We start from the raw sequence: 12073 nt of genomic DNA, 5'->3' as shown, positions 1-12073 counted from the left end.
ACTGCTCCTACAAGAGAGCACTGCTGCGTATGTCAGAAATGAACCGACGACAATCCTGCAGATCATAAGAGTGTTTCTTGTTTGCCAGATATTTCGCCTGCGTAAACGCTGCCTTTTTCAGTATAGAATACGGACGCCCGCCATGATAGGAAAATAATACGGATACGATAGACCTCCTTTGCCACATACAGCAATGATCGACCACTCAGAACCCGGGGTAGCCGAACTCATCTGCTATCTTTATACTTAGATCCTAGAGAAGAGGTTTCCACTGTGGATCAGACCCCTGTTGAGCGGAAGAAGTGGTAACCGATCGTTTCCACATCGCAGATTATAAAAATGGAGGTCAGCTCTTCCTCCACTTTGGTGTTCAACATCCATCGCATCGTCCAAAATGCATGTTGTCGCAAGTACCACTGCTTTTCTGGGCGTCGTTTCTACTGTTGCTGGGGTACACCATGTCAACAGAGACACCAGTCAACAGATCCTAAAACCACCTGTACCAGAGCCTATTGTCGTCACCGAGCTTCCCTTGCCTCCTGTCGCCGACAGTAAGGAGGGCTCTTGTACTCCCGAAGTTAGCCCTCACAGGACCGGTTGTCTACTCAAATCCTCCCAGATTCAGAGTGGAAATTTCCTTCCTGACAACAATCATGTCCTTGTCAGCTTAAACTTCTCAGGGGCTCCAGCAGCTCCAGATCCGGCTAGCATTTATAATGGTACCCATTTGACTCTGATAAAGGCTGATGGGACCAACTTTCCTAGTGGTGACCCATGGAAGTGTATTACCTGCGGCGTGCCGGAAGAAAACAAGGTCGGCAGCACAGAACTTTCGCCATATCCTCAGGCGTTTTTGGATGGCAAGAGGGCCTTAATTGGGACCAACATCGTTGATTGTGGCTCGGCGCTGCTTTCAAGTTCAGACTGTACACCGGATAAAGTGCATATCTACCCAATCCGCTGGAATGTCAAGGCAGATGGCTCAGGTTCCGGAGGGAATATACGAGAATTGCGCCTACATCCGGACAATGTGCACTTAGGGTTCAACTCCTTCACGTTCTCTAATGGTCAACTAGGACAGTTTGGCTACTTTAGTCGACTGCAGTTTAACCCAGCCCCGAAGACTGGCGAACCTCGCTCAGCCCGATATGATCTGGTTAACGTTACCAGACTCTATAACCCGGACAGCCCACAGCCTATCAGCGCAAAAGGCAACGAGTTATTGTTTAACCGATCGGCTATTGCCGTCGGTGAGCTTCGAGGATTTACCGGACGTGGCAAAGAAGTCACATATATCGGCAACCCTGTCGAGTCATGCAACATCGACGTATTCGCTGCCGACCTGACAACCGGAAAGGTCCGTCGGATTACAGATCACCCCGAGTATGTCGATCCGATGGATGTCTCTCCCGACGACAAGTGGCAAGTTATCCTCGATACCCGAGGGACCGGTCGACAGATGTTCATGGCCGGCATGCGCGGTATTCCACCGATCATCGACCTGATAGCTACTACGGTCGCATCCTCTACTCGCAACAACGGCCCTCGGCGATTTTTCCGACCTTGGCTCCTGGACCACGATGGGGACCGTGGAGACTACTATGGCCAGCAAATCAACGGGGACGGTGACGGCAGCCCGGGAAGCATCAACGACCCTAACTGGAACGCCGGGGCAGATCCAAAGTGGTCCCACGACGGCACGCGCATAGCATACTTCGAGAACCTGGTTGTTTCTCCTTCTTGTGGCGGACAGAACCCGCTGCCTTGCCCTAACTCCACTGAACCAGGTGGTCGTGTCACCCGCCTGATGCTTGCTCACCTGACCAGCCGCGAGCCGCTCGATCTTGAACCCGTTGCTCCTGTCTCTGATGAAGTTCCCTGGGGTGTTCCATACGTGCCCGAGAGTGCTCTACCAGACCGTCCCTTTCCAGCTGAAGGAAATTACACCTTGAAGGGAGAGGTGTCAGGCTCAGCTTCTGTGTCAATCATTCATGACAAGACCATTCCAGCAGCGATCAAAACTATCGCAGTCACCTATCGCAACTATTCCGATGATGGGTTGCATGTTATCGCAGGGTCTGAAAGATTCACCAATACTGTCGCATCCATGACAATAAACAAGGTCGACTGGTTTTCCGACCTTACGTCTACCGGACAAGTGACCGGAAGCAAGAAGACCAGTCCCGGTGGGTTCCATCTGGAGATTGATGCTATGACTAACATCTTCATGGCAAACGGAACCTTGACAACCACTATCGATGGAAAGGTCTGGAAGCAGCCGGCAAATGGGACTTGATCACTGGTCATGTTCTATCAATCACAGTGATTGCGTCTGATGACTATGGGAAATCGTCCTGCCTCGACTCAAGGGGACTTGCTGTGATACCAGCGCTTGTATATAACTAGTTGAGGCAGCTTTGCCTGTACATATTCTGTATGAAGGACATGGGAAACACAGGATGGTCAATTACCAGTTATTTACCACGATGCACTTATGATCTCCCACCATCCCTACTACTACTACTATAAGAAAATCGAGGTACAAAAATGTATCCATGTCAATTACTCAATTTCCCCACAAAGCTTTTCCAGTTGCTTGCTTCCATGGTTCACTTTCTGCAAGAACCTTTGGAGCCATTGGCATATCAGAAACGGAACAATAAATCTATAATTTTACGAGTCATATGCATAGCAGGCCGCTACAGAGTACATTTCCATATAACTTCCCCATACTTCTCACAAAAGAGGTGATTCCCCTAAGATTTCACCAGTAGCCCACGCAAACAAGTACTCCAACCAAGAATACTCTCGCATCTTAATCCCTACACACAAACATGCTTCTAGAACTATGCCCGCCTCGTCAATATTCCTACAATAGGTAAGACCGACGTCCCGTATGGCGCGCTCGCACGGTGCCACTACGTATACCCCATAACGCCTTGAAAAATCCACGTCCCACTTATAATGGAGAGAAAGTTCTACACAATATTCCAAATAGGCAACCCGACAACACTCGAATCCGTCTAGTGCGAAATGAATCCTTGGATGTGCACTACCAACGCTTTCAATAGATCCTCCTTATTCCAGGCTCCATAGTTCAAGTCTTCAAGCTCCACTTTTGCTTCCGATTCCCACGTGCGGATCTACTCGGAGGAAAATGTCATGCAGAAGGTTCCTGATTGAGTTGGCTTGGTATGTTCTTTTATGCTGTGCTTTTACATTCTTGATGACTTTTGGTTGCGTGGGTTACTTGTTCTATGTTGGGTGCGAGATTATGTACGATTGTCTGTATGAAGATAAGGGCATCTATGCATAGAATTGATTCAAAAGAAGAGGGCAAAACAGGTGAGGCTTACATCAAATATGAAGGGCATGAAGGGACTTAAGGTTGTGTTGGAGTATCCGAAAGAACACACACGTTTCTCTACCGTGTTTTTATTACGTGTTGGCTCCTCATAACAGCCGGAATGATAGTTAGTGGAGGGGCAAAAAAATCGATAAACACGAAGAGGCGTCGAGAGAGGCGTCGAGAGAAAGCGCGAGATCCACACCAACAGATCCATATCGCCACGAGGGAGTTGGCGCTAGAAACCACAAAAAAGAATGAGAAGCGCGCCTGTAGAAAATATTTGCTAATGATGGCACTGCCGAAAAAACCAACCAGTGGCTAGCGAACGGCTTTTCTTCTCCGAGGGTGGGACCCGATGGCCAAGCACTATAATTCATTAGATCAAGGCCCAGTTTATCGCTACCACGTGGCTGAGACAATCGATTAGCCGATGTCAAAATGTTTCTGTGGGACTCCCTTGGGTAAAGCAGAATGGAGAATCGGAGTAAAAGAACGGTAGGATTCGAAATCGAACTAGGGTTAAGGAGGCCAAACGTGGATTTCTTCTTCCGGACGGGTCCCGAAAGCATAAAATAAAATTAAGAGTCTAGTTTAAATAGCCGCGGATTTCTTCATCCCTTTATTTCTCCTCTTCGGTTCACCATATACTCCTTTCTTGAAGGGATTTCACCATGGGCGTCATCTGGGATCTTCTTGAGCGGGCAGCCTGCCTTGCTGTCACTGCTGTCGCTCTTTTGGAGGGCCGCGCTGGTGCCACTTTCCAAGGCACGCCCTCGGTCTTGACCGAGCAAGGTCTTGTCAAGGGATTTGTGGAGAACGGCACCAATGTTTTCCTGGGAATCCCTTTTGCGCAGTCGACTGCTGGTGAGAATCGGTGGAAGGCTCCTCAGAGCTTGGGCAAGTCCGCCACGGCTGAATTCGATGCGACCTCCTATGGCCCTTCCTGTGCGCAGGCTATGTCCGGCAGCGCCATCGTTGCTCAGGGCGAGGACTGCTTGAACCTGAATGTATTTTATCCTGCATTTATATTGTTTGCTACTATTGAATACTGACCAAATCGTTTTCTACAGATCTGGACCCCTCAGAATGGCTCTAACCTTCCCGTGAGTTCCTCATATTTTCACCGGGACTTCTATAGAGGATTGGCTAACAAATGCACAGGTCTTTGTCTACATCTATGGCGGTGCAATGGTTACTGGTGGCAACAGCAATGCTCAGTGGCAAGGATACAACTTCGCTCGCAAGGATGTGATCTACGTGAACGTTAACTACCGTGAGAGCATTTATGCTTCTCCCTACGCTCCCGAGCTCGAAGGCCAATCGCAGAACTTTGGCATTCTCGATGTCGAGATGGCCTTGCAGTGGGTTTACGACAACATCAGAGGTATGTAGAAAGCATTCTTGTCCCTTGGTTATGCGTTAACATCATTGCAGGATTTGGTGGCGATAAGACCCGCATTGTTTTAGGTGGTCACTCCTCCGGCGCTGTTCATGTAAGTAATTCACAAATCCTTCGGTTCCAATGGCCATTTGACGCGGAAGATTGTCCCGGTGGCTAATTTGATCGCGATGTAGGTTGATCATTACTTGTGGAATCATCCCGAGACATTCCTGGCGGGTGCGATCGAAATGTCCGCCAATGCCGAGTCGGGGCCCGCCATCGCCCCTGCCGGCGTCGCCTTGACTCAAGTGGCTCAGGACATTGAAGCCGCCGGTGTTACACTCAGCTGTGACTCCAGCAACCCTACCCTGGATTGTCTTCGTGAAGTGGATGTGTACTCGATCCAGACGTCCTACTTCAATTCGACCTCCAACACCTGGTTCTCTCCGATCGTGGACAACATCACCCGCTTCTCTGACTACAAGTCGCGCTTCGCGGCTGGCAACTACCCCAAGTCGCTTCCCTTGATCGTCGGCAACTCCGACCAGGAGGGCAAGCTCTTCGGTATGGTTTACTCCAGTGAGAACACCAATTTCTCCCAATGGATTAACACCTTCGATGCCGACATGGCTCACGTGCCTGATGACGAGCTCCTGGCCGCCTACAACGCCTCGGACTATGAAACGGTGTCCCTCATGAGCGGTGCCTCGTACGGAGACGCTCGATTCTTCTGTCCCACTGACTACTTGATCGACGTCCGTGCGAACGAGCAGCCTACCTGGGTGTACCGTTGGTTCGGTGACTACGACAACGTCATTGGCATCCCAGGAATCGGCGCATCGCACGGAAGCGAAGTGCCATTCTTCCACGGAGGCAATGAGTGTTTCTCGAAACTGACCGACGTTACAGAGGCGGAGCAGGCGTTGGCTGATTACATGAATAACTGGTTTGTTGCCTGGATCAAGAACCCCAGCGCTGGACCGGGCTGGGACCAAGCCAAGCCCACCAACGGACCCTTGGCGAAGCTCGGAGTTCCTGGCAACGAGCTGGCCATTGAAATCGGAAGTACCGGCGATTACAACGCCCGGTGCCAGTCCGTGTTCAATCCCAACATCCCCAAGTACCCCGTGGTCCAGAACCCGGTCACCCTGGCCGAGTCCTCCTAAATTTCTTATCATCGGCAATTAGACATTAGCATAAAGCATTAATAGACATATACCCATTTCACAGGTTTAATTAATTGTCAATAATAAATTAAAACATCAGTACTATCGGTATTTGCGCGTCTTACTCCATATCAAATTTCCCACGCAGGTGGATACCAATACGAAGGATTGCCTGATCCTCAGGCAGACCAGAGGACCAGACCTTTTCTACATTCACGCTAAGAAAAATCGTGCATGAAGAATCTCGTGTAGAAGGATCGATTCAGGTACAGCGCCACGTGTTCCACTTTAGGAATGGATCTTCACCTCGAGCTAGCGATCAATTGGACGTTAGATGGTGGGGCAAAGGACCAATCGCTCCAGAATCACGGACGATTCGTTATTGAAAACATTTTTTGGTCGTCGGTAGGGTAGCACTCCTAGCTAACCCTAACTTTGTACAAAGTTCAACCACCTTGTTCCCGTGTATATATTTGGAAATAGCTTCAAGAAATCCTTTACAATGTAGCATAGAGACCTTAACTAAAACTATAAATTGGATTACTCGGCGGCAGACTCGGAAAGGATCCGAGTAAGAAAAGAAAAACCTAGCAGGTTAACGGGACAGTTGTACTCCGTACCAGAAGTCATTATGCCGAAGTTTTCCCATTTATTCTTGACTGCCTAGTCTCTGTCTTGGGGCCTCGGCATATGGAATTTCTAGAATAGCGCTCCATCCAGATCGATCGTTGTCCCTGCATTGGTGTGTTGAACTCGCTTGATCTAACTGTTTTCGTGTTTCCTCCTGTCTCTAGATTGCCTCCTTTCTGTTGGTTTCTAGTGTCGGTCGCCTCTTCCTATATCGTAAATATCTCCATGTCGCACTATCGTGTATACATAGCCCGGTTGGGACCTATTAGGTTTATCCCATGAGCTAATATTTGACTCTCATGATGCAGATCTGCGCAGGGCAAGAAGTGTATTTGTAAGACTCAGACATAGAGAACAGTGTCGTTGGCTGGTTTGTATGGCGCCGAGAAAAGGGAAATTAAATGCGTTCCGAAATCACAGCACATCTCGGAGGCTATGTAACCTCGCGTCTCAGGTTGGAGATTTGGAGTAGGGTAGTGATTTCATGATCCAAGCCCTATGCTTCCGGCACTGTCCGCATCCGGTAAACCAGACATACTTTGAGTGGAAACATCTCCACTCCATCCAGCCTCCCGAGATGTCGGAACCGTGGAAGTTTAAGCAGACTATTAGGCCCTTCCAAGCATGCCACTCGCTCGTGGAAAATACATCCCCATGCCTGCCCAATAGCGCCGGCGATTCCCTAGCAGGCTCCAGCACTGTCTAGGAATAAGCTTCGCCATCGTTAGATTTCTCTATCGACCCATGCTATCTGGACCAGTGGGAGAGAGGAATCGATTCCCTGTCCGCAGGCAAGATTCCACAACCTGTAATGGAGGTCGCAAAAACAGGTCCATATTATCAAGGTTGGCATTGTTAAAATTTCTGTCTTTCGCACACTAACCTTACAATTGAAGGTCCCTTCGCTCCCTTTTGCCGCCCAAACGGTATTCACTCGTTCCAGCTGTTTAAATGGCAGTCGGTCCCTCGTTCGCTCGTTCATAACGGTGGGAACGACTGCAGATCGTCCCCATGGCTCACCCGGGAGTCGGACAGGTGGTATGTGCTTTTTTATTTCCCTCTTCCGCAATTGATCGGCACGGGCAACCGGTGAACTGACGATCACTTTGTCGCGTATATTATAGGTCGGATGGTACATCTGTACGGTTGTCGCTTGTGCTTTTTTCGTTACACGATTAGTTGTGCGATGGCGGAGGTTCAGCAAGTTTTACGTCGACGACTACCTCGTCGCGGCGGCCTGTCTGTGTTTGATCGGTGATCTGATCATCCAGCATTTCATGTTCAATTGGGGTAAGTTGTGGTTGCGCTGGGAGATGCATGGCAAGGGTTCTGATAGTTCTTTGCTGTTTAGGCATGACGGACATGGCCAATGCGTCAAAGTCGGATATGGTCAATATGATGAAGGTTAGTGCAGCTTGGATAACGGATTTGTCGCATCGCACGCTGACCGTTGGTTATAGATGATCATTCCAGGGTCTACTCTTTATGTGACTTCTCTGTGGTTGATCAAGGCTGGCATGGTTCGTACCCTTTCGCATTCTTGACCAAATGGAGAAAAGGGCTGTTGACTAACTAGTTGTGCATGCAGGTTTGCTTCTACAAACGTCTGGCGGATCGAACCCACTACCAACGAATCTACAATGTTGTCCTCGCCTTGCTTGCCGCTACGTGGCTCACTATCTTCCTCAACATCATCTTCAAGTGCTTTCCTGTCGACCGCATTTGGGATATGGATAACCCGGACCGTGCGCTTTTCCCAATATGAACATCGGTAGATGGGCGCAAGCTAACAATACACAGGGGCATGTTCCAATAAACAGACCCGGGTCAATTACTGGATCACCATTTTGTGTACGTTGTCGCAGCCTACACACTCTTTCACATAAGAAACCCTCACTAACGTCAATTCCACCAACAACAGTCAACATCTTCAGTGATGTAATCAGTGAGTTACCCATGACCAACCATGCAACCCTACAACAAACTAACAACCACGCCAGTCATCTGTCTCCCAATCTCCCAAGTCCTCCGAATCCGCATGCCTTTCAAACAAAAGCTCGGTGTTATGTCCATCTTCCTCTTGGGTATCCTCGTCGTCATCACAAGCAGTACGTCCTTCCCTCCCCAAACTCCCCTTCCAACCCCAACTCAAAGAACTCAACCCCGAACTAACCAACTCAAAAAAAAAACAGTAATCCGCGCAATCTTCGCCTGGCAAAACAAACAAATGATAACCTGCACGGTCTCAATGATCGAAACCGCAATCGCCATAATCGCCAACTCCCTCCCTGTCCTCCGGACCCTTTTTTTTGGTTCGAAGTCTCGCAGCGGGACCTACTACAACAACAGCAGCCGAGCATACGAGCTCTCCCACTCCAACGGTCCAGCGAAACAGGGACCCCTGAATAAGGTGACGGCGTCGGTGGCCTCGAACGTCGTTACGGATGGCCATGGTACGCCGACGGGGCTGTCGAGACATGATTCTGAGGATGAGTTGGTCAAGGATGCGGCTTGTCCGCCGGTGGATGATCATGCGGGGATTTCGGTTACGACGGAGTATCATGTTTTTCATGGGAGGTATTCTAGTCCTAGTGTTAATGGGAGGTAGTGAGCCTTTTTTTTCTTGGGTGTTGCTGTGTTGCTGTGGGAGGGGGGTTGTAGGGGTTGTATGGGTGGTAGTAATTTATATGAGTTTATGTATATGTCTGTATATGTGTGCTATGAGGTTAATGTAATTATGTATGAATGGATGGATACTATCAGGGATAAAATGTCCAAGGCGCGACTCAGCAGCCATATGGTTTTGGTCGACTGGTAGCGACAGATACTGATTGTCAGGTTTAGTGTCTGTAAAGGTCCTGCCATGTATCGGGGCATCAATGTCTAGTATGTCAGGATATGTCTGTAGAAACCTCCCATTTATCAAATGTCATTGTACCAGCTTAACAGCCATCGCTTAAACATTGAATAACAATGATGCTACAAACGAGGATGATGCATGGCAAGGACGGTGGCACCAAGCCGACCACTAACTTAGCTTCTCTCGGACAGACGCAGCTACGGTATGTATAATGACACTACAGCATATCCAAACCATTAATAATGATTGTTATCATCTTTATCTTGCTGCAAGATTGTCGACAAGTTCAGATGTATACGTCGAAGACGCTTCCTTACCGCCTTCTGCACTCAGATAACTTAGTGGTTGCCGGCAGTTCTTGGGTCTAGTCCCAGAGGGGTAAACCGGATGTAAGGCGGTAAGTTACACAGTACCAATATGAACCTAGATTTTGAATCCTAAATTAAATGGAGAGACAAGCATGAGGGATGGAAATTAATTATTTAAAAAAAAAAATTGTAAATAAAGAAGGGGAACCGAGGTGGAAATAACAAATTGTAAAGCAAGACGATGAAGAGACAGGAGATGTTTAAGAAAAGAAAGTTGGGTAGTAATTGCAATCTATGAACCAAAATATACTGTTGCGATATATATTATCCGACCGCGGAGTTAGAAGGTATCGATGAGTTCTGAACCGACGAGGAGGAGTGCTTTATATTGAGCCATCTACTGAAAGTTAAGGTACAAGAAGAAATAGAAAAAAGAGAAATTGATAAAAAAGAAGGAGCAAGAAGCAGATTGCAAGAAAAATATAAGAAAAAGTGGTGAAAGCAAAAGAAACAAAAAGATGGTGGAAGAAAAAAGGAAAGCCGAGCGACGCAGGGATCGAACCTGCAATCTCTAGAGCCGAAATCTAGCGCCTTACCATTAGGCCAGCCGCCCAGTTGCTGTGATGAAGAGCTTCCAAATATAAATAATATATTAAGCGTTATAAATGGTATGTGAAGTTCCTGGACTAGCCTAATGACATTACCAATGTTTATCTTATTATTCTGGACACAACCTGTCTTTATTTGAATAAACCAGTTATTGAACAACAAATTATAGCCTTACCATGCTTTATCACGTCATGTAGGTATGGGTCCAGCCCTGATTATAGATCTGTACTGTTAACCGACCACCCATTGATGATGGTATACGCATCTATTGGCGTCGTGCCATGCAACACATCATAATGGGTGCGATCTCCGCAGATAGCTTCGTCATGAGTATTCGAGCATTTATCCTGCAACATCGCAGCGATTTGCTCGCCCGCCTCGAGGCCCTCAAACCACGCACCGTGCAAAAATCCGAAATAAGGTGCGCTGGTTGCCTCTCCGGCGAACCACAGCCGGTCTACGTTGGCGCGTAGATTCTGGTGCATTTCTAACGTGGTTCCCACGGGCCAGTTGGAGTAGCTGCCGTACGCCCATGGCTCGTTGTTCCATCGAGGATATATGAATGCGGTGGGCTCGGGTATTTGTTTATCGGGAAACATCTCGCGGAGGACAGCGAGAACTTCGTCTTTGGTTTGCTCGTTGGACTGTCTCTCTACTCGATATGCCTGCTCTTCTACGACAGTAACGAACAGGATGTTAGACTCAGGCATGAAGCCGTCTTTCGAAAGCGATTGGAATATCGGGTAGTACCCGCGTGTGGTAGGCGACGCATATAAGAAAAATTGCGTATCGGTCGGCCAGAATGCCTCATCAAACTGCAGAAAGATCTTGGTGTATGTCCCCATGCTGAATTTCTGAATAGCAGTTTGTTTCCATTTGGGCAAAGCCGGGTGGAACTGTACGACGTCGTTCTGCAGTACGCCTAGAGAAAACGTGCAAATGGCATATGCTGCGCTGACACAGCTGCCATCGCTGTTGGTGATTTTGACACCTTTTTTAGAGTATTCAATACCGGTCACTTGGGTGTTGAGCCAGAGCCGACGGTCTTGGACCTCTTTATGGAGGAAGGTCGACGCCTCGCGTTCGATGATGGTACTATATCCGCGAGGATCCACGACCATGTGGTTATTTTCACCAAACTGGTTGAACGTGAGATTCTCGGCGGCTACTCCGAAAATGAATGAGCTGGCGTCGGGGCTGGCTGCGCATTCGCAGTCTGTCAATTATTGGTTAGTCAGGGTTTGCTGCGAAGTCTTGTCCTCCCATGCGCTTCGTACCCCAATTCCACCATTCCACTGCTTGTGCCTTCATATCGTTCCGTGGGGGATTCCAGCCCGCCATGGCAAATCCTGTACGCGCATTATTATCTTGAATATTGTCTAATAACATCTGTCCCGCGTCTCTGTAGGCCACATCTTTCACGTCGCTGAAAGTGTTTAACAGATCTTGGTAGTCATTGTAGCCGGTCTCGTCATATGTCAGGACGGAGCTGAAATTGTCCGGTGTGTTTTTGAGTCCGTGCTTATTGGCCTGTCAAGATAGGATTCTGTCAGTTATATATTGAAAGCGAGGAGAAATGCTGTCCCGTACTAGTGTTACGAGTGGGTTTTCTTCCTGAAGTTAGTAAAGACCAAACACATAGATTATGGGCGCTTACCTGCCCTACTTGTCCCAACTCCATGTAACTGCGCTTATAGCTTAGCAAGCCTATCTTCTAGCTTCTGATAGACTGTATGTATGGAGTCATACCCAATTCGCACCAAATTCTAT

General features: G+C 48.3%; 4 protein-coding genes and 1 non-coding gene across 5 annotated transcripts; 3 read left to right on the top strand and 2 right to left on the bottom strand.

Moving 5' to 3' along the window:
- Positions 1-196: 196 nt before the first annotated feature.
- On the top strand, positions 197-2689 carry F9C07_2141166 (saponin hydrolase precursor). Its single transcript, XM_041283888.2, has one exon. It carries the CDS (start codon positions 395-397, stop codon positions 2294-2296), a length of 1902 nt encoding a protein of 633 aa, XP_041140214.1. The 5' UTR covers positions 197-394; the 3' UTR covers positions 2297-2689.
- Positions 2690-3903: 1214 nt separating this feature from the next.
- On the top strand, positions 3904-6007 carry F9C07_2279993 (carboxylesterase). The gene is made up of 5 exons (XM_041287935.2): positions 3904-4356; positions 4420-4452; positions 4511-4733; positions 4784-4842; positions 4925-6007. The coding sequence occupies exons 1-5, from the start codon at positions 4021-4023 to the stop codon at positions 5894-5896; spliced, it is 1623 nt and encodes a 540-aa protein (XP_041140215.1). The 5' UTR covers positions 3904-4020; the 3' UTR covers positions 5897-6007.
- Positions 6008-7359: 1352 nt separating this feature from the next.
- Positions 7360-9189, top strand: F9C07_1138918 (uncharacterized protein). The gene is made up of 10 exons (XM_041283889.2): positions 7360-7371; positions 7423-7564; positions 7651-7816; positions 7878-7930; positions 7987-8046; positions 8115-8271; positions 8327-8377; positions 8448-8471; positions 8527-8634; positions 8719-9189. Exons 2-10 carry the CDS (start codon positions 7538-7540, stop codon positions 9132-9134), a joined length of 1062 nt encoding a protein of 353 aa, XP_041140216.1. The 5' UTR covers positions 7360-7371; positions 7423-7537; the 3' UTR covers positions 9135-9189.
- A 1046-nt stretch (positions 9190-10235) lies between these two features.
- Positions 10236-10307, bottom strand: F9C07_t52. The gene has a single exon. It is a non-coding gene; the product is annotated as a tRNA-Arg (tRNA).
- Positions 10308-10518: 211 nt separating this feature from the next.
- F9C07_10943 (putative amine oxidase) lies at positions 10519-11984 on the bottom strand (the record flags this gene model as incomplete). Its single annotated transcript, XM_071507524.1, has 3 exons — positions 10519-11519; positions 11581-11833; positions 11961-11984. The coding sequence occupies 3 exons, from the start codon at positions 11982-11984 to the stop codon at positions 10519-10521; spliced, it is 1278 nt and encodes a 425-aa protein (XP_071366014.1).
- Positions 11985-12073: the final 89 nt, after the last annotated feature.

The sequence above is a fragment of the Aspergillus flavus genome, chromosome 1 (genome assembly GCF_009017415.1).
Source record: "Aspergillus flavus chromosome 1, complete sequence".
Taxonomy (NCBI): domain Eukaryota; kingdom Fungi; phylum Ascomycota; class Eurotiomycetes; order Eurotiales; family Aspergillaceae; genus Aspergillus; species Aspergillus flavus.
The sequence above is the reverse complement of the archived record's forward strand: the minus strand, read 5'-3'. Positions and strand labels throughout refer to the sequence as shown.

Bases quoted from the DNA above. Each gene is read 5' to 3' on its own strand.
- F9C07_2141166 (XM_041283888.2), top strand. From the start codon at position 395: ATGCATGTTGTCGCAAGTACCACTGCTTTTCTGGGCGTCGTTTCTACT.
- F9C07_2279993 (XM_041287935.2), top strand. From the start codon at position 4,021: ATGGGCGTCATCTGGGATCTTCTTGAGCGGGCAGCCTGCCTTGCTGTC. The intron at 4,734-4,783 runs GTATGTAGAAAG...ACATCATTGCAG, and splicing joins GGTTTACGACAACATCAGAG to GATTTGGTGGCGATAAGACC. The intron at 4,843-4,924 runs GTAAGTAATTCA...ATCGCGATGTAG, and splicing joins ACTCCTCCGGCGCTGTTCAT to GTTGATCATTACTTGTGGAA.
- F9C07_1138918 (XM_041283889.2), top strand. From the start codon at position 7,538: ATGGCTCACCCGGGAGTCGGACAGGTG. The intron at 7,565-7,650 runs GTATGTGCTTTT...CGTATATTATAG, and splicing joins ACCCGGGAGTCGGACAGGTG to GTCGGATGGTACATCTGTAC. The intron at 8,047-8,114 runs GTTCGTACCCTT...TTGTGCATGCAG, and splicing joins GGTTGATCAAGGCTGGCATG to GTTTGCTTCTACAAACGTCT.